The following is a 23,728-nucleotide window of genomic DNA, read 5'->3' on the forward strand; positions in this document are numbered from 1 at the left end:
ATACCTTTGACGGAATCAATAGATAATCTTTTCCTCTTGTTGTGGGTTGGCAGGAGAGCCAACACCGGGTACTAGAGGAAGCCGAAAGGCACGCGTTTTAGCTCACGCAGGCTGGCGTCAGGTCTGGAACAGGACAAGGAATTTAGACTTTAGAAAAACGGACGTAGCTGGTGGAATACTTAACTTTAATCCATTAATGATGAGCGTCGCTCTTGACGGTACATGATTACAGTATCAATAGTAACTGGTAATGGCGCCTTGCTAGGTCGTAGCAAATGACGTAGCTGAAGGCTATGCTAACTATCGTCTCGGCAAATGAGAGCGTATTTTGTCAGTGAACCATCGCTAGCAAAGTAAGTTGTACAACTGGGCGAGTGCTAGGAAGTCTCTCTAGACCTGCTGTGTGGCGGCGCTCGGTCTGCAATCACTGATAGTGGCGACACGCGGGTCCGACGTATACTAACGGACCGCGGCCGATTTAAAGGCTACCACCTAGCAAGTGTGGCGTCTGGCGGTGACACCACACCTCTCATATGTGCGCTCTCTTTTAGCGGAAATTTCAACATTGGGGTTGTGTACAGGAATAGCAAAAAAAATACTGAACTAGTTTTAGCTGTTCAGATTGATGGTTCTCATGCTTGCTACCACTAAAATATCTAACGCACTTATCATTATAGGACCAATTCGCAAGTTCAGAGCTATGCTGCTCCAAAAACTAGTACTTATTAAATACATCATCACCAAATTTTATATCACCTATTACAATGCCTTCATCACTCTTATGGGACTTAACTGCTAAGGTCATCAGTCCCAAAGCTTACACACTACTTAACCTATATTATCCTAAGGACAAACACACACCGATGCCCGAGGGAGGACTCGAACCTCCGCCAGGACCAGCTGCACACTTTTGTACATCATTCATTTCTGTTTTATCATTTAAGTTTAACCAGCTAAAACATTTAAGTTCTGAAAATGACGCACACCATTTGTCTAAATAATACAGAGATTCGCCATACAACGAAACAGCCTCGTGTCCAAAATGATCAACTTCTTTATCAAGGCCCTCCTCCCTCGCCTTTTTCAATGCTTTTTTAGTGTTTAGTGACATGAAATTATGACATGAAATTACTCTCCCACCAGTTCTTAAGAAGAGAACACACAATATCTAATATTGCAGTCATCTCAACAGTAGATATATGTTCACTTCCAACGATTATTATCGCATGATGAAAAACAGATATCATTGAATGTAAGTGATATAAATAAGCCTTACTCAACCTGTTTTCAAAGATCATTTTTACAACTTTAGGAGCATTGGATACAGACTAGAAAGTAAGATTTTGATGTCTGATACATATCAGTTCTGTCCAATACAAGTAACAGAGATAATCACGTTGTTTTACTGTGATTAAGAAACTACATGTAACTAACTTCTACAAATTCAGAATAATATCTGAATTCCTCAGTTCTTGCTGTATACACTGTGATTCTTATTAACGTTTAAAAACGGATGCGCTGTAAATGATGCTGAGGCAAGTAATTTAATATAAGACACATGGGCCCGAAAATATCGGGAACTATCCCACACATTGAACATGTGACGTCACCAGATGACGTACCGGGTGATCAAAAAGTCAGTATAAATTTGAAAACTTAATAAACCACGGAATAATGTAGATAGAGAGGTAAAAATTGACACACATGCTTGGAATGACATGGGGTTTTATTAGAATAAAAAAAAAACAAAGTATTGTAGACGCGTGAAAGATCTCTTGTGCGCGTCGTTTGGTGATGATCGCGTGCTCAGCCGCCACTTCCGTCATGCTTGGCCTCCCTGGTCCCCACATCTCAGTCCGTGCGATTATTGGCTTTGGGGTTACCTGAAGTCGCAAGTGTATCGTGATCCATCGACATCTCTAGGGATGCTGAAAGACAACATCCGACGCTAATGCCTCACCATAACTCCGGACATGCTTTACAGTGCTGTTCACAACATTATTCCTCGGCTACAGCTATTGTTTAGGAATGATGGTGGACATATTGAGCATTTCCTGTAAAGAACATCATCTTTGCTTTGTCTTACTTTGTTATGCTAATTATTGCTATTCTGAGCAGATGAAGCGCCATCTGTCGGACATTTTTTAACGTTTATTTTTTTTTGTTCTAATTAAACCTCATGTCATTCCAAGAGCGTGTGTCAATTTGTACCTCTCTATCTACATTATTCCGTGATTTATTCGGTTTTCAAATTTATACTGGCTTTTTGATCACCCGGTATATCGTCGTATGTGGAGCCGTTGGGTTTGTCGAGGCAGGGTACATAAAGCTCCGCTAGGGTACTCTGTTTCCGTTCTTGCTTTATCCGATAAGACACGGTAGTGCTTTTGTTAGTGCCAAAGGTAACACAAGGCCACAATGAATCGGATTACATTTAAGAAAACAGAGTAGTCTACCAGAGCGACGTTTAGTACTGCCTCTACCAGCGAGGGGAGTATCGACAAGCCTAATCTCTAGACGGACGGCGACGGACATCACCCGGAGACGTCACATGTTCAACATTTGTCATCAGCCTTTTGGGTTCTTCCCGACATTTGCGACTTCATGTGTTTTATATTAAGTTACTCGTCCCTGCCTCACCTAAGTCGCTTGGGCGGTTTGAAAATGTTAAAAAAAATCACCCTGTATGTAGAAAATAATAGCCTCTGGTCAACTCAAGCCACCAAAAACGTGTGTTCATATTGTAAGCTCCAAATGGTACACAATTCTTTTCTATTCCTAACTCTACTAAGTCCTTAGAGCTTATGATTATATTGTTTTGGCCGGCCGGAGTGGCCGTGCGGTTCTAGGCGCTACAGTCTGGAACCGAGCGACCGCTATGGTCGCAGGTTCGAATCCTGCCTCGGGCATGGATGTGTGTGATGTCCTTAGGTTTAATTAGTTCTAAGTTCTAGGCGACTGATGACCTCAGAAGTTAAGTCGCATAGTGCTCAGAGCCATTTGAACCATTATATTGTTTTGGCACTTTCATTTGGTGTAGTTTGTTTCGACCATCTTTATCTACATTCTGCCAGCTTTAAGGTGTGGGAATCATGATTACTGTTGGCAGTATTAAGCCCGAAATGGAAATTTCTTCAAGGCATTGTATCATCACTCCAACAGAATGTTGTGCAAGCACTTTCTTAATGATGATTTCAGTCCTTGTTCCTTGGCATGAAACTTCCTTCACAGTAGCAGAATCGCAGTACAGTTTTGTATTTAATTTAGGCAGGCCATCCAGGAATTCGTATGGTCCGTGGTGATGAACAACGTGAAATATAAGTGTTGCCCCTGCAGCGCTAACACGATATGCTGATTATGTGGACTGAGCAAATAAATCGTTAATATCCGAGGTACTGGCAAAATGTTGTGAGGTTTTATGTTTCTTAGAAGACAGTTGCTCTTCCGAATTTTGCGCACCAATAAGAGAAAAATTTGGCGTATTAAAATAACGTTAACCTACTGAAATTGATGATTATAAATTAAAACTGTTTTAAATAATCGTCATAGCAATAACCCGGCCCAAGTCAAACACACAAATGATTAAAAACAAAGAACTATTTTATAACCTTACCTTTGTGTTTAACAGTGACATGTGTTGCTGGAGGACAAAAAGGCACTGTGCTTTGTGTTCGCTTACCCCTGCCTTGAAGCTCTTATACTTTAACGAATAACTGATCTTGCATTTTAGTTTCGGGGTTTCTGCTTGTAACACAACACTGTTAACTCTCTACTTCCATATTCTTCGATAGCCAAAATGCAAATGAAAGAGTGGGAATAAAGCATCGCTTTGATTGCCCATTGAGTGGCAATGCTACACTACCACATTACTCTTTCAGTTTCAGTAACGCAGGAGTATTTGACTGTTACCATAGCGAGTTGCAGTTGTGGCTAGTAACGAGTTATTCAGTCCTATTTTACCAGTTTCCAGTTCACTTTCTAATGATCGTTGCTTTCTCCCCAAACGTCGGACAAATGATTAAAATGTAGAGCTTGTTCGGAAATTTCTGGGCGCCTGGCAAATGATTAGCATCAACCATTGTGAGACGCCCTGCTAAACCCGCAGCACAGGACAGGTACTTGGAATTGTGGAAAGGGACCAAAATGAGCGGCTGTCAGTTACCCTCGAACACATATAAATTTATTATTTGACCAAACATTACAGCACAAATTTTTGAACTTAGTTATCGGCCAAATAGGCCACACTATCTTATGCCTTAAGGGCACAACCACTTAAATTTAAAAACGGCTGAAAGCCATTAACTTAAGATTCAGACCCAAAACAGAATATTTAGAAGGCAGAAGGCCTCACGTAAGTCCTATAACTTGGCTGAAGGCCCAACAAATCTAACACTTGAAAAGCAAACAAGTTTAATTTAAAAACGGCTGAAAGCACCATGACTTAAAACTCAAAGTAAAATAAATGTAAACAGCAAACAAAGCCTTATCTTAAATTAGGCTGAAGGCCCCAAACAATCTAACACTTGACAAGGAAGAAACTTTAAATTCAGAACGGCTCAAGGCCCATAACTTAAAACAAAACTAAAATAACTGTTGTGGTTGGTAGGAGAGCCAACACCGTGTTACTAGAGGAGGCCGAAATGCACGCGTTTTAGCTCACGCAGGCTGGCGTGAGGTCTGGAACAGGACAAGGAAATTAGAATTTAGAAAAACGGACGTAGCTGGTGGAATACTTAACTTTAATCCATGAATGATGAACGTCGGTCTTGACGGTACATGATTCACAATATCAATAGTAACTGATAATGGCGCCTTGCTAGGTCGTAGCAAATGACATAGCCGAAGGCTATGCTAAACTATCGTCTCGGCAAATGAGAACGTAAGTAGGCAGTGAACCATCGCTAGCAAAGTCGACTGTACAACTGGGGCGAGTGCTAGGAAGTCTCTCTAGACGTGTCGTGTGGCGGCGCTAGGTCTGCAATCACTGATAGTGGCGACACGCGGGTCCGACGTATACTACCGGACCGCGGCCGATTTAAAGGCTACCACCTAGCAAGTGTGGTATCTGGCGGTGACACCACATTCCTCCCCCGCAAATCGGCGTATGGTTGTGGTATAAGGCTTCCGCCCGGCGTGGGGAGGACCCCATGTTGACGTATGCGACGAGGTGGGGAGCCTAACAACAGGCGAGGCTGTGCCATCCGCACCCTGCCATTCGGACCGCGGGGAGCTAGGAAACGCCTGAAAACCTGCTCCAGGGTGCACGCCAACATGCGGTGTATGCGCTCGCAGACAGACAGGAGGGGCCGAAGGGTCGACCTCCATCGTGGCCGGGGCACCCGACGGGTCAAGACGACATATGGTCCGGAGCGGGCAAGAGTTCCATGACGGAGGACAACTGGTCACGGGAAGCGACCGGCGGCGCGTGACCCAGGGAGGCGCCCGGCGGTTGCAGCGACGCGTCCACTGCGGGCGTTGCCGGCAGGAGAACAGGCGGCGGCGGCGGTTTCGGCGGCGCGTCGCCATGGGACGAAATGGAAGGCAGCGGGCTGAGGCGAGCCAGTAGATGGGTCCCCAGGTCGCTGACCGGACGGCACCGTCGCTGAAAGCAGACGGGGAGCGACAGATCCCGTGCGACGACAGAGGCGCAGCTGATTGAAATGCCGACGCACCTCACCAGAGGCCCCCAAAACCAGATACATAGCGAGGCCGAGGCAGCGAAGAATGCGCTCTTCGAGCCAACGCCGTGAACCTCGATAGTGGCGATAGTAGACAACGTCGCCTGGAGCAAAAGCAGGTGTCTGCCGCTGCACAGGAACCTGATGCGGCGGATGTAGCAAAGACATCAAGGTTCGATGATGACGACCGTGGAGCAACTCAGCCGGCGAGCGACCATCTCGGGGCTGAGAGCGATACGAGGGCAAAAAGAGCAATAACGCGTCCTCCCGAGAATGCGACTCTTTCAACTTCAACATCTGTGACTTGAAAGTCCTGACCAATCGTTCAGCGGCACCGTCTGACTGTGGCGAAAACGGCGCGGACGTCAGATGTTGAATACCATTGGCCTTGCAGAATGACTGAAATTCTGCGGACATGAATTGTGGGCCATTGTCTGAAACAATAGTCTGTGGAAGACCTTCAATGCAAACGATAGCAGATAACGCTTGGATGGTGGCAGATGACGTCGTCGAAGACATTCGGACAACAAAAGGAAAATTACTGAATGAATCTACCACAACCAACCATCGAGCATTCCAGAATGGACCAGCAAAATCGATGTGTAAGCGTTGCCAAGGGGAAGTGGCATTTGGACAGGCAAAGAATTTCCGCGGCACACACCATGCAAGAAGAGCACATATTCGTAATCGCGGCATCGATTCCGAACCAAGTACAGTGCTGACGAGCAAGTTGTTTCGTTCTCACTATACCCAAATGTCCTTGGTGGAGAAGCCGTATGACAGAGGACTGTAACGAACGTGGTACCACAACCCTGGACTGATCATTATCAGAACGCAACAGCAAAACATCACGTCGAACAAAAAATCGGCGAACCAACGGGTCCCCAATCCGTGACTTAGACAAGGGCCATTGCGTAGCAACAAAACACAGAACGGTAGCAAGGACAGGGTTGGCAGCTGTGGCTGTAGCTACACGACGAAAATCAATCGGAAACGATTCGACCACGTCATCGGTTTCCGCATCGATGAACATGCAAGCAAGTTCGGAGGAATCGAATGCTCTATCCTCAGCAACAGGCAAACGGGACAACGCATCGGCGTTTCCGTGCTTAGCAGTGGACCGATACAAGATATCGTAGCGGTACTGCGAGAGGAAAATAGACCAGCGAATGAATTTTTGCGCTGTACGTGGAGGTACAGGCTTATTCGGATGAAAAAGCGATGTCAAAGGTTTGTGGTCTGCGATGATGGTAAAGTGACGACCATACAAGAAATCATGAAAATTTGTAACACCAAACACGAGAGCCAATGCTTCTTTCTCGATCTGTGAATAATTTCTTTGCGCAAACGAGAGCAATTTGGACGCAAAGGCAATAGGGCGATCGTGCGATCCTTCTTTGTGCACAAGCACAACACCGATGCCGAAATCCGATGCATCAACCATCAACAAAAGGGGCTTCTGGGGATCGAATGGCGTAAGGCAAGAATTGGAAAGCAACGCCGATTTCAACTGGCGAAAGGCGCGTTCGCATTCGGTCGTCCAGACGAACGGAACACCTTTACGGCGTAAGCGATGAAGCGGAGCTGAAATGGAAGAGACTTGTGGAACATATCGGTGATAATAGTAGATTTTTCCCAGCACACTCTGTAACTGCTTCAAATTCTGCGGCGAAGGCAAGTCTTGTATGGCACGGAGGTGCTCGGGACTGGGATGTATGCCTTGGGCATTGAGTACATGGCTCAGGTATGGCAAGTCACGAGCAAAAAAAAAACACATTTTTCCTTCCGCAAGGAAAGACCATTTTGTCGCAAGACCTGAAATAATGTTCTAAGATTGGCCAAATGTTCTTCTTCCGTCTTTCTGGAGATCACAATATCGTCCAGATAATTTGCTGCAGTAGGGACCGACGCAAAAACAGTTTTTAGATATTGCTGAAACAATGAGGGGTGGATGCACACCCGAATGGCAGTCGTTTGAATTGATACAACCCAAGATGCGTGTTAACCACCAATACACGCTGGGATTCTTCGTCCACCGGTATTTGCAAGTACGCATCTGCTAGGTCCAACTTCGAAAAATATTTTCCCGGGCACAGTTTGTCAAAAAGCTCTTCCAGGCGGGGTAAAGGAAAAGTTGCAATCACTAGTTGTGGATTCACTGTTGCCCTGAAGTCCACAAAAAGTCTCAATTTTCCGGAAGGTTTTGGCGAAATTGCTAAGGGTGATGCCCAGAGAGAAGCCTGCACACGTTCAATTACACCTTGTGATTCCAAATCGTGTAATGTTTTTGCGACCTCATCACGCAATGCGTGGGAACATTGCGCGCTCTGAAAAATTTCGGTTGCGCGTTTACTTTCAGTTCCAAATGTGCTTTATAGTTCTTAGCGCAGCCAAGGCCTGGTTCAAAAATGTCTGCAAATTCTTCACATAGACGATAAACACTGTCGGAAGGCACAGTCGGGTTCACTGATAGGACCTGATTTACTATAGACAAGTTAAACAACTGAAATAAATCGAAACCAAACAAGTTCACTGCAGAAGAAGAACGAAGGACGTAAAATGACACAAGTTTTGTTTGTCCTTTGTATGTTGCAAGAAGGCTGCACTGTCCTAACACAGGGATCCCTTGACCGGAATAGCTAGATAACTTAACATTTGCGGCACACAACGGAGGTGTGCCCAGCAATTTGTAAGTGTCTTGATTGAATGGTGAAACTGCAGCCCTGGTATCGAGCTGCAATGGTATCACTTTGCCGTTAATGTCCAAGTCCACAAAAAGTTTATTGTCCTGCTGACGACAAGAGCGACTGTCTCGTGCAACGTGAACTGACACTGGTACAAAATCACCTGCGACTTGACGGGATTTCCGGCGATGTCGACGCACACTATTTGTAGGATGAACACAGTCACTGTTAGAGAGAGTGGCACTGAGTGGAGTGGAATGAACTACATGAATTTACATGGGCGAAGTTTCACGAGCCTGAGTATCCTTGGTTCGAATCTGGCGCAAAGCAAAGGGCCTGGAATGGTTGTGAGTTTCCGATCTGACCTTTTTCTGGCAAACACTCTGAACATGTCCTTTTTTATTACAGAAAAAGCAAATAGCTTGGCGTGATGGGCAATTCTGACGCGAATGTCTAGTAGTGCACCGCGGGCAGGATTTTAGCACTGCATTTGCTTGCCAGCACGGCACACGTGGCTGAGAGCCTGGCGGCAGCGGCGCGGCCGGGCGCGAGGGCTGTTTACTGCTCCGTGCAGCTCGCCCGGCGGGCCGGTTAACCTGACACACGGCTGGTGAAGTTTCAAATGATTCCTGAGCAAAGTCAAGTGTGTCCTGCCGATCCAATATGTCCAGCACTTGTTGAAGGGAGGGATTGACTAGTTTCAAAATCTGTTCCCTTATACGAACATCAGAAACGTTCTGTGCAATTGCATCACGTACCATAGTATCTGAATAAGGGAGTCCACATTGACACTCAAAAGCACAATCCCTAGTAAGGCCTTGCAAGGTTGCAACCCACTCCCGATTAGTCTGACCTGCCATACGTTTTGTACGAAAGAAGGTATACTGTTTCGCAACTACATTGACTGATTCTCTGACATATGCATCTAATGCAGATAAAATTTCTTGGTAGGACAGAGTTGCTACATCACGTTGGGGAAATAATTTGACTATCACACGGTACGTGTTCACCTCGACTGATGATAACAAAAAAGGCTGCCGCTCGTTACCTTGAATTCTGTAGGTGGTGAATTGGAATCCAAATCAGCGTGACCACTCTGTCCAGCTTTCCAGTGCAGCATCAAAAGGTCGAAAAGTTGGTGCAACTGCATGTTGTGGCTGCATTGGCGGTGGAGCGACGGCTGCCGCATCGATTTTCATTGCACATTGACCCTGGACGAGCTGTCCAAGGGCATCCAGTAATGCCTGTGTCTGCTGATTCTGTAAGCGATAAAATTCGGACAGTACATCTGGAGATTGTGGCGAAGCCATTACACAAGTAAATCAGGACAATATAGATAAGAACGCGGTTTTGCCTCATCGCCAATGTTGTGGTTGGCAGGAGAGCCAACACCGTGTTACTAGAGGAGGCCGAAAGGCACACGTTTTAGCTCAAGCAGGCTGGCGTGAGGTCTGGAACAGGACAAGGAAATTAGAATTTAGAAAAACGGAGGTAGCTGGTGGAATACTTAACTTTAATCCATGAATGATGAACGTCGGTCTTGACGGTACATGATTCACAATATCAATAGTAACTGATAATGGCGCCTTGCTAGATCGTAGCAACTGACGTAGCTGAAGGCTATGCTAAACTATCGTCTCAGCAAATGAGAACGTAAGTAGGCAGTGAACCATCGCTAGCAAAGTCGGCTGTACAACTGGGGCGAGTGCTAGGAAGTCTCTCTAGACGTGTCGTGTGGCGGCGCTTGGTCTGCAATCACTGATAGTGGCGACACGCGGGTCCGACGTATGCTACCGGACCGCGGCCGATTTAAAGGCTACCACCTAGCAAGTGTGGTGTCTGGCGGTGACACCACAATGACCTTTAAAGGCAGAAGGCTCAAGGCTTTATCTTTAAACAATATTTTACACAGGCTGAAGGTCCAAACAATCTGACACTTGACGAGCAAGGAACCTTTAATTTTAAAACGGATGAAGGATCATATTTTTTGATTTAACTAAGGCATTTGATTGTGTTGATCACAAAATATTGCTCCATAAGTTGGACCATTACGGAATACAGGGAGTAGCTCACAATTGGTTCACCTCTTACTTTAGCAACAGGCAGTAAAAAGTCATTATTCACAATGTTCATAACGGCTGTGATGTGGGGTCTGAGTGGGGTACTGTCAAGTGGGAGGTGCCCAAGGGATCAGTGTTGGGGCCACTCCTGTTCCTTATTTATATAAATGATATGCCCTCTAGTATTACGGGCAACTCTAAAATATTTCTGTTTGCTGATGACACTAGCTTGGTAGTAAAGGACGTTGTGTGCAACATTGGCTCGGTTTCAAATAGTGCAGTACATGACCTCAGTTCATGGCTTGTAGAAAATAAACTAACGCTAAATCACAGTAAGATTCAGTTTTTACAGTTTCTAACACACAACTCAACAAAACCTGACGTTTTAATTTCACAGAACGGGCATATGATTAGTGAAACTGAACAATTCAAATTTCTAGGTGTTCAGATAGTTAGCAAGCTGTCGTAGAAAGTCCACGTTCAGGATCTTGTTCAAAGACTTAACACTGCCATTTTTACTATTCGAACGGTATCAGAAGAGAGTGATCGTTCGACACGAAAATTTGTCTACTTTGCTTATTTTCATTCGCTATTGTCGTATGGTGTTATATTTTGCGGTAACTCTTCCCAAGGATATATTTGGCTCAGAAACGAACGGTTCGGGCAATAAGTGGTGTGATTTCACGAACCTCTTGTCGACCTCCGTTCACGAGTCTGGGTATTTTGACATTGGCCTCTCAATACGTATATTCCTTATTGTCGTTTCTTGTTACCAATATTAGATTATTCCCAAGAATAAGCAGCTTTCACTCGGTTAATTCTCGGCAGAAATCAAACCTGCATTTGGATCGGACGTCCTTAACTCTTGTGCAAAAAGGTGTGCAGTATACTTCTGCATCCATTTTCAATAAGCTGCCACTCGAATTCAAAAATCTTAGCAGTAATTCACGCGCTTTCAAATCGAAACTGAAGAGTTCCCTCATGGGTCACTCCTATTCTGTCGAGGAGTTCCTCGAAAAATTAAGCTGATTTTTTTTTGTATTGCTGATAGTGTTTACTTAAAAATATGGATTGACTTTTGTAAAGTTCATGAACATTTATTTTTATTTGTTATTACGTTACGTTGTAATTTTATGTACTGACACGTTTCCATGACCTTTGAGACTTGCTCCTCAGTCTGGTCCTACGGAAGTTGACGAGTAAATAAATAAATAAATAACACAACTAAAATAATTATTTAGTAGGCAGAAAGCACGAAGCTTTATCTTTAAAGATTTTAATCAGGCTGAAGACCCAAACAATCTAAGACTTGACAAGTAAGGAAATGTAATTTTAAAGCAGCTGAAGGCTCATGATTTAAAACACAACTAAAAACAATTCAAATTTAATTCAAATCATCGGCTACGAGCCATACAAATACACCCAACAGAAAATAAGAAAGGGCAGTGCAGCTAACGGTGCTCAGAAGTTTCGGGGGGTCGGCCAGCATTGAAATACAAACGATCACTTAGGTGAGACAGGCAGTCGGCCCAACCATCCTCAATCCGACGACAACCCAACCGACAGACAGTCAACAGACCAATGTTCAAGGCGAGTTCCGCTCCGCACTTGCACCAAAATTCCAACGATGCTGACAACAGAGACTGTGGAACCAAACAAGAACGGATCCCAGACAACCCATAAGGGGTGGACGACCCGAAAACCCACGTCGTTTAATCAGACAACCGGCTAACTCAGAGGCAGTACGCCGGCAACACTTAAATAAACTTGTCAGTGAGAATCACATAAACTACACACAGCCCAACGAACATCTGCACGAGGACTAGACGATGCTCACGGCATTGACTGTGCAATAAAGGAGACGAACCACGAGCCGGCGCACACAGCCAACCCATAAGCAATCGCCGGCCAGATACACGTCGTCAAACAAGACGACCGACCGACGTTCAACCAAAGTCGTTCCCACGCAAACCATACGTGTCGGCAATCGTCGGGCAAATGACGGCTGCCGGCCGGAGTGTCCGAGCGGTTCTAGGCGCTTCAGTCTGGAACCGCGCGACCGCTACGGTCGCAGGTTCGAATCCTGCCTCGGGCATGGATGTGTGTTATGTCCTTAGGTTCTTTAGGTTTAAGTAGTTCTAAGTTCTAGGGGACTGATGACCTTGGAAGTTAAGTCCCATAGTGCTCAGAGGCATTTGAACCATTTTTTGGAGTGATTGCTATCCTCATATTCCTGACGCGGCATGCCTCACTGGTCCTACGTCACGACTGCGCCAATCAACCAACTGCTGCACATCAGCACTAAAATAACTGGGTAGTCGACATCACAAGCTACACACAACATCACAAACACTTGGACGCCCATATCCTGGAAGGTGGCCCCTGCAGTTTCAACCGAAATCTTCTCTATACACGGGGGAAAGAAGGTTACCACAACATATAATCCACATGGGGTTGTAACGACCGCGACTGTCACCAGTAAAGGTCTGTGTTGTACAGTGTCGTGCTCGAGTGTTTGACGATCCGGTCATACGGCAATCAGTTCGAAACAGAGTTGGCAGCATTACGTGGCATGAATCGTCACAAAACAAGCGGCTGTCACTCGACCAGCAACAGAATGCTAGAGCGTTGGCACCGATCGCTAAAAGCCGCTCTAATTTGCCACGCCACCGGGTGAGAAAAAGCTCTGCCGATGGTTCTACTTGGCTTACGGAATGCGTAGAAACCCCATCTGGATGGTTCCTCCACACAACTGATGTACAGAGAGTCGCTGCAACTGCCTGGCGAATTTATACAGGGTGTTTTTTTCCACTGTGTACAAACACTAGGGATAGATTGATGAGAGAATACGAAACACAACAGGTCTGATGAACTAATGTCCGGAAATTGTGGTTTCCATCCTAGAGACCATTTATTCAATCATTTGTGACGGAGATTGCGGTGTAATACGCGCTGTACCATGGAGCCACAGTTACAGCATGTGTTGAAAATGAGTTCCATGTGCCTCAATGCATGCATGTACGCACCGTAGCATGTTCTGTCTCACACGTTCACATCGGCCAGGCTGCATCCGCACAGCATCATAGGCAGCATGAATACGTTGCTCCAGTGTCTCCACATCTGGAATGGGCTCTGCATACACGATACTTCTGAAATGGCACCATGCCAGAAACCGCACGGGTTGAGATCTGGTGAATGAGTAGGCCATGCAACTGGATCCCTGGTCCGATCCCATCGACCAGGGAAGACCGGAGGGTAAGGGCAAAGTGCTCTGGAGGACCATCGTGTAGCAGCCACATAACCCATCGAATCGTCAGTGGTACTTCTTCCAGCAGGGGAGACAAAGTCACCCGCAAGAAACGCCGATAGTTCCGGTCTGTTAACCGATGTGGAAAGAAGACTGGTCCCAAAATGCGGTTCGCCAACTATCCCGGCCCACACATTTCGGCTTCACCGATGCTGATGATTCGCTGCCACCATACCGTGGGGGGTCTTGCACACTATGTCACAGATGACTGTTACGAAAGTTGAAGATACCACTCTGTGTAAAGGTGGCCTCGTCTGTGAATAGGATGGATAACACAAATCCCGGAATCGTTGTTGCCTGGTGAAGAAACGAGTGACAAAACTGCTCCCGATTTGAAAAGTCTATAAGTGCTAAGGGCAGTAACAACTGTAGACCCTTCAACATCGCAGCGCGTCAGCAATCATTGGTTAATATATTTAAACTAGAAACCCGCCTCGATTACCTAAGAAGACCTTTGCCAAGGCACTTGTGGGTTTTATTGTTCTGAAGAAGGTGTAGTTATCTACGCCGAAACCTAGGTTAACACTAGGTGCTTTTTTCGCAATCGAGGCGGGTTTCTAGTTTTAATATAGTAACAACACAGTGTCTGGCCTACCCTGTACGGGCGGGTCAACTGTCTAATACTGACACGCCGGTCGCCTCCCACAGTGTTAAAGACGTTTTCTTCCAATCTGGTGCCCGAACATTTCGAGTCAATCCTTCATGATTTCCTGCTTCCTGAAACAACCCTGTCTGTGTCAAGCGCGAATCACTGTTGCAGAGATTGAATACTGTGGCTGTTGTCGGCGCGTATGGGTCTCGTGATACAGCCTTGCTGCTCACCGCCCGTAGCCATTTGCCATTGTGTCAGATATACTGGCTCCATGTGGGACAAAAAGGAAAGAGCTGGGATTTGTCGAGAGTGGAGCTACTCCGATGATAACAGATAAAGCCGAAACCTCCCCTTTAATGCAGAGTGGCTTTGGATAAGAAGGTTATAGGCTGAAATAGATAAGGTTATTTAAGAGTACAGCTAAATGCTGGGTGTGTTTCGACCTGATATTGCAGTTACGGAATAACGATATTTCGTATAGCCGAGCGCTTTAGAACGCCGCTTCCTAATAAATAATAATGGAGCCATGAGTGTCTGGATGTCAAGAATTCGTATTTCAAGTTCTTCCTTGAAGACTTGCCAAGTCGTCAAAGGAACACTTGAAACAGGAATTCACGACGTACAGTCTCTGATGGCTCAAGTGTGCCAATATCGATACGTTTGTGTGTCTAGATATGAGGTGTATATGGCACTGAGGATAACATATTGAATTGCCGAAACTGGTTCTGAAAATAAAATATATTAACTTCTCAGATTGCATAGCTGTTTGGCGATTTTTCCTTGTCAAATATTTAACCACCCGCTGTGGAACGTTCACAATGGATCAAGAGAGACCCCTACCATTGTCTCAACCCCTGCAACAATGGGGATGCTGTCGAAGAAAAGAACCGAGCGACGTAGAGAAGTGGCTAGCATACTGGACTCGCATTCGAGAGGACGGAGGTTCAAACCCGCATCTGGGTTGGGTTGTTTTAGGGGAAGAGACCAAACAGCGAGGTCATCGGTCTCATCGGATTAGGGAAGGATGGGGAAGGAAGTCGACCGTGCCCTTTTAAAGAAACCATCCCGGCATTTGCCTGGAGCGATTTAGGGAATTCAGGGAAAATCTAAATCGGGATGGCCGGACACGGGATTGAACCGTCGTCCTTACGAATGCGAGTCCAGTGTGCTAACCACTGTGCCACCTCACTCGGTAAACCCGCATCTCACCATCCAGGTTTAGATTCTCCGTAATTTCCCTACACCGCGCAAGTCAAACGACGGGATGGTTCCTTTGAAAGGGCACGGCCTAATTCCTTGTCCATTCGCCCCTAATCTCAGCTCGTGTTCCATTTCTAATGACTCCCCGTTGTCGGCGGGACGTTAAACGCTAATCTCTTCTTCTTCTTCCTCCTACTACTCCTCCTCCTCGAAGAAAAGGGAGAGGTGAAACTTCCTGGCAGATTAAAACTATGTGAGACCGGGACTCGAACTCGGGACCTTTGCCTTTCGCGGGCAAGGGCTCTACCATGTGGGCTACCCAAGCACGACTCACGCCCCGTCCTCACAGCTTTACTTCTGCCAGTACCTCGTCTCCTACCTTCGAAACCTTGCAGAAGGTCTCCTGAGAACCTTGCAGAACTAGCACCCCTGAAAGAAAGGATATTGCGGAGACATGGCTTAACCACAGCCTGGGGAATGTTTCCAGAATGAGATTTTCACTCTGCAGCGGAGTGTGCGCTGATATGAAACTTCCTTTCTTTCTTTCAGGAGTGCTAGTTCTGCAAGGTTCGCAGGAGAGCTTCTATATATTTTGGAAGGTAGGAGACGAGGCACTTTTTTTATATTTATTTATTGCCAAATTATAGACCTGTTACCTGATGTTTAAAACAGGTTGTACGTCTTACAAATATCGTTTTTCATCTTTTTACAGTTTTCTTTCCTTTTGTTTTATCTACAACATTTACAAAGAAAGATTCAAAATAACTATAATTTATGGTTGAAATATAAATAAAATTTTGTTGTTTTTAAGAAGAATATAAAAAGAAGATAGGATAGATGAGAGATTTGTTAGTACCATCACCGAGTGTGACTGACGGTGAATACCTCGGAAGGTTTCGCCGAGCCGTTGACCGCCAGTCACACACACACACACACAAATGGTTATTAGTAGAGAAATAATGTTTCTTATCCTATTTGTTACTAATCCTATGTATTAACTACTTTAGGTGCGCATCCATGTACAGCATTTGGTGTTTTCTTGGCTAGATTGCCAGCAATTTGCTTATTTACTGTCACATCTCAGTTTCCTCCTCCTGTTCCTCCTCATTGTCACTATTTTCGCTGTCACTGTGGGTATCGCTGTCCATCCTCTGGAGATTTCTGTTACGCTGTACATAGGCACGTCTGTGATGTCGTGTCCGTATATACTCTTCATGTGTTGTTTTTGAAATACTGTTTGTCAGTGCGTTTAATTGTGCCCATTGTTCTTCGTCTCTTATTGCTGTGTATATATCTATGTCTGTATCTATGTAATCTAAGTGTAGTGTATGTCTATTGTTCGCGTATTGCCCGCAGAAAAAGACAGTGTGTTCTGGGGAACCTTCTTCCCCGCATGTGCATGTAGGTGTCTGCCTCAGACTCACGCGGTTTAAGTGCGTGGGATAAGGTCCGTGTCCGGTTAAGAAATGTACCATACCGCTGCTGGGATCGATATGTCTCATTCTCAACCGCTTCCTTATGTCAGGGAGGAAGTCGTGCAGTCTACGTCCCTTATCACTTACATCCCACTCACCTTGCCATGTATCCAAACGCCAGCTTTTAAGGTGACGTATCGTCTCAATGGGCACACCGGTTATTGTGTGTACCTTATCTGGTCTCCCCACCTTTAACCAGTACCTTGCAGCTCTGTATTTGATCGTGATATCTATGGGGCATATTCCGAGCACCACACACAGTGTATCCGCTGAGGTGGTACCGAAGGCTCCAGATAGCCTAAGTAGGACACTTCTCTGCCCTCGTCTGACGGATGCTTTGTTGGTGACCACGTTCAGTCTATGTGCCCACGTGCTAGCTGCAAAGCTGAGTACTGATTCGAAGAGCGCACAGTGGTATGTACGTGTGACTGGTAGAGGTAGTCTGTACTGTTTTGAATTTAGCCTCACCAGTTTGTGGAGTATTTTTTCTGCTTTGTCTGTTGTTAGCCTTATGTGTTCGTGGAAATTCAATTTTTCATCTATGTGTACCCCAAGATAGCGCGTAATGTGTGCTCGTTTGATGTTTATGTCCCCAATTTTAACCGAAGGATTCCTTTGGAGTGATCCTTTCAGTAAAGTGTATGTTGTTTTGTTTTCGGCTATCCTGAGTTTGTTGTTGTGACACCACTGAGTAATTGTTTGTAGTAATCCACTGGCTTTCTCTTCTAACTTGGCTCTGTTGTTTGCAGTGACTACAACTAATAGGTCATCTGCGTAGGCGACAATTCCGTCTGACCTGTCATCCCCATCCAGAAGCTGTAGGAGGGGTTCGATTGTTATGTCCCAGAAGATGGGGCCGCAGATCGACCCTTTAGGAAAGCCTTTGGTAATTCTTTTAATTACTTTCCGGCTGTCCATCTGCCATTCGACTACTCGGTCTTTACAGTAGTCTAGAAAACTGTTGTACAGTGATTGCGGTACCTCCATATGTCTTAGCCTCTGAAACAGTGCTGGCCACCAAACATTATCAAATGCTCCGGCAATGTCAATCATTATTGCCATGGCGTATTTCTGTTTTGTGGTGTTAACTATGTGCAGGGTCTGGTTGATGGCATCATCTATTGATCTGCCAGATCTGAAGCCGAACTGGTGTTGGCTCATACCCCTGAGAGCTCTGTGTGTTTGCAGGCGCTTACACAGTAGCTTCTCCTGAATCTTTGCTAGCGTGTTTATTAGGCATATTGGTTCAAAAATGGTTCAAATGGCTCTGAGCACTATGGGACTTAACTTCTGAGGTCATCAGTCCCCTAGAACTTAGAACTACTTAAACCTAACTAACCTAAGGACATCACACACATCCATGCCCGAGGCAGGATTCGAACCTGCGACCGTTGCGGTCACGCGGTTCCAAACTGAAGCGCTTAGAACCGCACGGCCACACTGGCCGGCTAGGCATATTGGCCTGTAAGTCTTTGGATCTGAAGGATCCCTGTCCGCTGATTTCTTAATAATGACTGCTTTGGAGGTTTTCCATACTGTAGGTACCCTGCCCAGCCGTAAGGCATCGTTCAGTAACGTTGTTAGGAACGGGGTGATCTGCGGTGCTAGTTTTTTCAGTGTTTCCGAGTGGATACCATCTGGTCCAGGTGCTTTTTTGTTTTTGAGCTCTGAGATTGCTAGCGCAACCTCTTCTTGCGCAAAAGAACAGGTGACAGTTGCAGTGTTGTATGGTGTGTGTAGGTTTTCTCTTTGTGTTGCATGATATTTTGTGTCTGTATCGATAATGTCGTCAGGGAGCAGTTTATACAGCAGAAACTCCGCTGTATTCCTCCATCCCCTCGTCATCGTGTCGTGATCCTGCCTTAGCGTTCCCAGAACTAGTGGGGTTTTTATCTTCTCTGTCAGTATTTTGTATGGTTCCCCCCATATATTTTGCTCTGTTTGTGTTGTTACAAATAGCTCCCATTGTTGTCTACGCGTGTTGTATAGGGTCTGTCTATATAAGTCTTGCGCATGCCTATATGCTTCAAGTCTTATTCGTCGTTCCCTATCTGCTATCGCCCTTTGATATAATTTTCGTTTGCGTCTTGCGTCTTGTTTGAGTCTCGTAAGTTCGTTGGTCCGTGGTACTGGTGAGCAATTTGTGTTCTTTGCTGTCGGTATTGAAGTGTTTTGTGCATGTTGTATCACCTGTGTTAACTTGTGTGCTCTATAATCGATACGTCCATTGATGTTTTCTAGATCGTGTCGTTGGATAATTACCGTTAATTTGTTCCAGTCTGCTTTGTGCAACAGCAAGTGTCTGGTGTGTGATTTGGTCATTGTGTTCTGAGTGTGAGTTAGTGTGTATGTTTTGACATTATGATCACTACTGGTCATGTTGTCGTGTACAGTCCAGTTTGTTACGTATGCCATTTCTGCATTATTTGCTAGCGTGAAGTCGATATTACTGCTCGTACCATCGAACCCTGCATATGTTGGTATAGGTCCTTCCGTATTCATTACATGTAATTGTGTTTCTTGTATTAGATCGGTGATTATGCGTCCTCTGTCATCTGTTCTGTCTGAGTTCCAGAGGGTCGATCTGGAATTAATGTCAGCACTTATCACAAATTTTTTGCCTCTGGCATACGATACTTGGTCTCTGATGTAGTCTGCATACGGCTGTATTTGATGGCTGTATTGGGCGTACATGGATGCAATAGCCCATGTGACGTTCCCATTAGTTATCTCTATGGTAAGCAAGTGTTGATTGCATAACTGTGTTACCTTAATTATGTTATAAGTTCTATTTAGAATTACTATTGCAGCCTTACAGTTATTGCTGCCTGTTATTGTGGTAGCATGTTTTGGTAGACATATCAGTTGCCCGTTTCTATTATGAGGTTCTTGTAAGCACATGATGTCTGCCTGCAGGTCCTGTGCTATTTTAGGGATTTCCGCGCTGACTGTCGTACTGTTTTTTGTATTATGTTGTAAGATATTCATTTTTTGTCTATGTGTTCTGGGTGTTTTACGTGTACAAAACATTTACTTCCAGTCTGTGAGTAATCAAAATATGTTCGTCCGTGTGTTCTTACATGATCTATATACATTTTGTCCAAGTCGAAAGATTCTGACCTGCGCAGGCAGGCCTGGAGCATGAGATCGAGCAGCGGCTCTGCTGATGTAGGAATATTTTCTGTCTTTAGGATGATTCTGTCTGTTTGCTCAGTTACTGGAAAACAGAGAGAATCTCCCTTTGGATGGCACAATCTAAGTAGCATCCGCTGCGCTGTCTGCAGTATCTCTTTTTTCTCTAGCCCACTTAAAAGTAAGTTAGGTCCTAAATTATCATAATTAGGTGCAGCTGGCTTGCTGTTGGTGCTGGTTTCTGTTGCGGTCTCTGAGGTGGTACTGGACGGATTGTGGCTTGGTGTTGGCCGCTGATTGGGGGACATTTTAAGAGCTCTTTGGGATGTCACACAGTTACTTTTCGTTTTGTCACACGCGTCTTCAATGCTGTTTGCCATCACACGTTTTTCACTGATGTTGGTGGTGCTTGCTGGCGTGGTGTCGGCGATGGTGGGGATTTGTATGGGACTGACTGTATGTGTGCGTCTAGCAACAACCTCCACTCCAAACACAAACAAAGTCAACATAACACGACGAGGTACTGGCAGAAGTAAAGCTGTGAGGACGGCGCGTGAGTCGTGCTTGGGTACCTCAGATGGTAGAGCACTTGCCCACGAAAGGCAAAGGTACCGAGTTCGAGTCTCGGTCCGGCACACAGTTTTAATCTGGCAGGAAGTTTCATATCACGCACACTCCGCTGCAGAGTGAAAATCTCGTTGTAGAAAGGGAGAGGTGTTGAGGAGCCCGTGAAAATTAATTGCATCCATCCTAACTGCACATTGTCATTGAGTGAGAGACACGGTGTTAATAGCAATGAAGTCATCCGTGTACCATGGGAACCGGGGGCCGTTTGTTAAGCTCTATGCACAGTGGCAGTGTCGGCTACTGGCTACACGTCGTTCGTGTCGGCGACACGACAGAGGCGATGTTTACGTCACGGTGGAGGAGGCGCGCGGCAATTGAGCGGCGGACTCCGCGCCGCCCGCGGTGGTGGTGGTGGGTGGCGGAGGGGGCGGCGCTGGCCCGGCGCGCGGCGGCGGCGGCGGCGGCCGGCAGTCGGCGGGATGCGCGCCGCGGTGCCGGGAGCGGCGCTGCTGGCGGCGGCCGACGCGGCGCTGGCGGCGCTGCTGGTGGCGCCGTGCGTGGTGGCCACGTGGCGCGGCTCTTGGGGGCTGCTGGACGCGGCGCGCCTGCCCTGGTGGGCGTCGCTGGGCGCGGGCCAGGCGGGCCAGCTGCTGGCGGCGCTGCTGCAGCCCGCGGGCGCCCTGCCCGCCGCCGGGCCCGCGCTCTGGGCCGCGCTGCTGGCCGCGCGCCTCTACACGGCCGCGCTCGCCGGCTGCTGCGTGGCGGCGTGGCGCGGCGCCTGGATGCTGCTCGACGAGCACGGCGGCGGCGACGACGTGGCGCACGTGGCCGCCTCCGCCGGCGCCAGCGTCGCCGCCCTCGCCGCCCTGCGATCGCTGCGCAACGTGGCCGCGCCGCCCTGCGCCCTCGCCACCGACCACATCGACGCCTACTTCGTCGTGCCCACGCTCTTCAGGCTCGACGTGAGTTACCGCCGCCGTTCGCGCTTCTCCGCGCGCTCCAGCGGTTGCGGCAGTGGCCGCGATAACAGCGTAGTAACTAGTGCTATACTTGTGTTTCGCGGGGCCCTCCAGAAGTACTGGCCGAGCGACGAACTCGTGACGTCGCACTAGTACACTCACGACCAGCTATAATACAGGCCTAAGTGTCCGCAGCTCGTGGTCGTGCGGTAGCGTTCTCGCTTCCTGCGCCCGGTTTCCCGGGTTCGATTCCCGGCGGAGTCAGGAATTTTCTCTGCCTCGTGATGACTGGGTGTTGTGTGATGTCCTTAGGTTAGTTCGGTTTAAGTAGGACTCAGAGCCATTTGAACCAACCAGGCCTAAGCTCACATCTGTGTGACGTCAGCAATCTATTGTTAATAGTCGGCCGAAAAAAATGCATGAATCCTGAGACAAATGTTCAAATGTGTGTGAAATCTTATGGGACTTAACTGCTAAGGTCATCAGTCCCTAAGCTTACACCTACTTAACCTAAATTATCCTAAGGACAAACACACACACCCACGTCCTGCGGAGGACCCGAACCGCCGCCGGGACCAGCCGCACAGGAATCCTGAGGCCCGTATTACACTGTAGATCTTTGTCAAAGTCCTTTATCAAAGATGTCGTCGAACTTCTTTGACCAGACTGCTTCACTGAAACTATTATACAATCGTAAACTATTTCGTCATGCCTTAGTTGTTCGGGAATGCATGCCTGTACAACAGCATGCGTTGGTGGCGTGCACATTGCTTGAAAAGAAAGAAGAGGAAACGGTGGACGGCGAGAAGAAAAGCTCGGAGTGTTCGCCAAAATTTTCTCCGTGAGCTATAGTGCGAGGATATGAAGAACAACGCAAATTAATTGAGGATGAATGAAAAAACATTTCAAATGGTTCAAATGGCTCTGAGCACTATGGGACTTAACTGCTGTGGTCATCAGTCCCCTAGACTTAGAACTAATTAAACCTAACTAACCTAAGGACATCATACACATCCATGCCCGAGGCAGGATTCGAACCTGCGACCGTAGCGGTCGCGCGGCTCCAGACACCTAGAACCGCTCGTCCACTTCGGCCGGCAAACATTTCAGTATGCCCTGATAAATGTGGTCTCTCGTATTTGCATACACGACAATCTTTTTAAAAACGCCATTCCTCAATTTAATTCATCATAATCGATGTTTTTGGAAGGTTGGAACTAAGTCATTCAGGAATTAAATAATGAAACACTGGACTAGCTACCGATACGTATTTTTTCATGCTTAATATGTCGCGTTTCGCGTGTTAATCTCATAATAAAAAGGAAATATTTATGTATATAATTTACGTTATATTTGTATGTGTGTTGTTCTCCCTGTCTTACCGTACAGTTGTGTTTTTACGGTCTGCTGCAATCGAACAGATGTCTTTTGTTCTATTTCCCGAAAAATCACATTAATACCAATTTAAATAATTTTACTTGATAATGAGAATAAATTCCCGCGAAGCATAGTGTGAAAAAATACTTAATTGCTCCAGTGTTTCATTATCTGAATCATGAATACTATTTCTGATACAGACGCGTCTCATGGTTAGTTAAGATTCTTAGCAACAGGCTGTACAGCGCTGGAGTGCCACAGTGTACCATTTTGCGTATTATTCAAATTCAAATGTTCAAATATATGTGAAATCTTACGGGACTTAACTGTTAAGGTCATCAGTCCCTAAGCTTACACACTACTTAACCTAAATTACCCTAAGGACGAACACACACACCCATACCCGAGGGAGGACTCGAACCTCCGCCGGGACCAACCGCATAGTCTATGACTGCAGCGTATTATTCAAGACACATGTGTACCAGTACATAAATCACCTAAGGAGGTATTGATGAAGGTTGAGTTTGGTTATCCAGAGTACAGATAAACACATTCATTTCACTTATGTACACTTCGAACAGACTTGGCTTTTCACATCTTCATCCCCTTCCACATCCTCTCTTTTTGTACGTAAGCTTAACATCTTTCACAGCGCAGCCGTTTCGAGTGCATCTGATTGCTGCACCTGTTTCTTTGT

The 23,728-nt window shown here is 46.3% G+C and overlaps 1 protein-coding gene across 1 annotated transcript in view; it reads left to right on the plus strand.

The window, feature by feature from the left end:
- LOC126092820 (uncharacterized) overlaps positions 1-23,728 on the plus strand; it is a gene marked incomplete at its 5' end in the record, with an annotated part of 410,598 nt that overhangs the window by 73,634 nt on the left and 313,236 nt on the right. The window contains one exon of the mRNA XM_049908549.1: positions 20,981-21,657. Within this exon, the coding sequence (XP_049764506.1) occupies positions 20,981-21,657 (677 nt within the window). The remainder of the gene's footprint in view (positions 1-20,980; positions 21,658-23,728) is intronic.

This window comes from Schistocerca cancellata, chromosome 7 (assembly GCF_023864275.1).
Source record: "Schistocerca cancellata isolate TAMUIC-IGC-003103 chromosome 7, iqSchCanc2.1, whole genome shotgun sequence".
Classification (NCBI taxonomy): domain Eukaryota; kingdom Metazoa; phylum Arthropoda; class Insecta; order Orthoptera; family Acrididae; genus Schistocerca; species Schistocerca cancellata.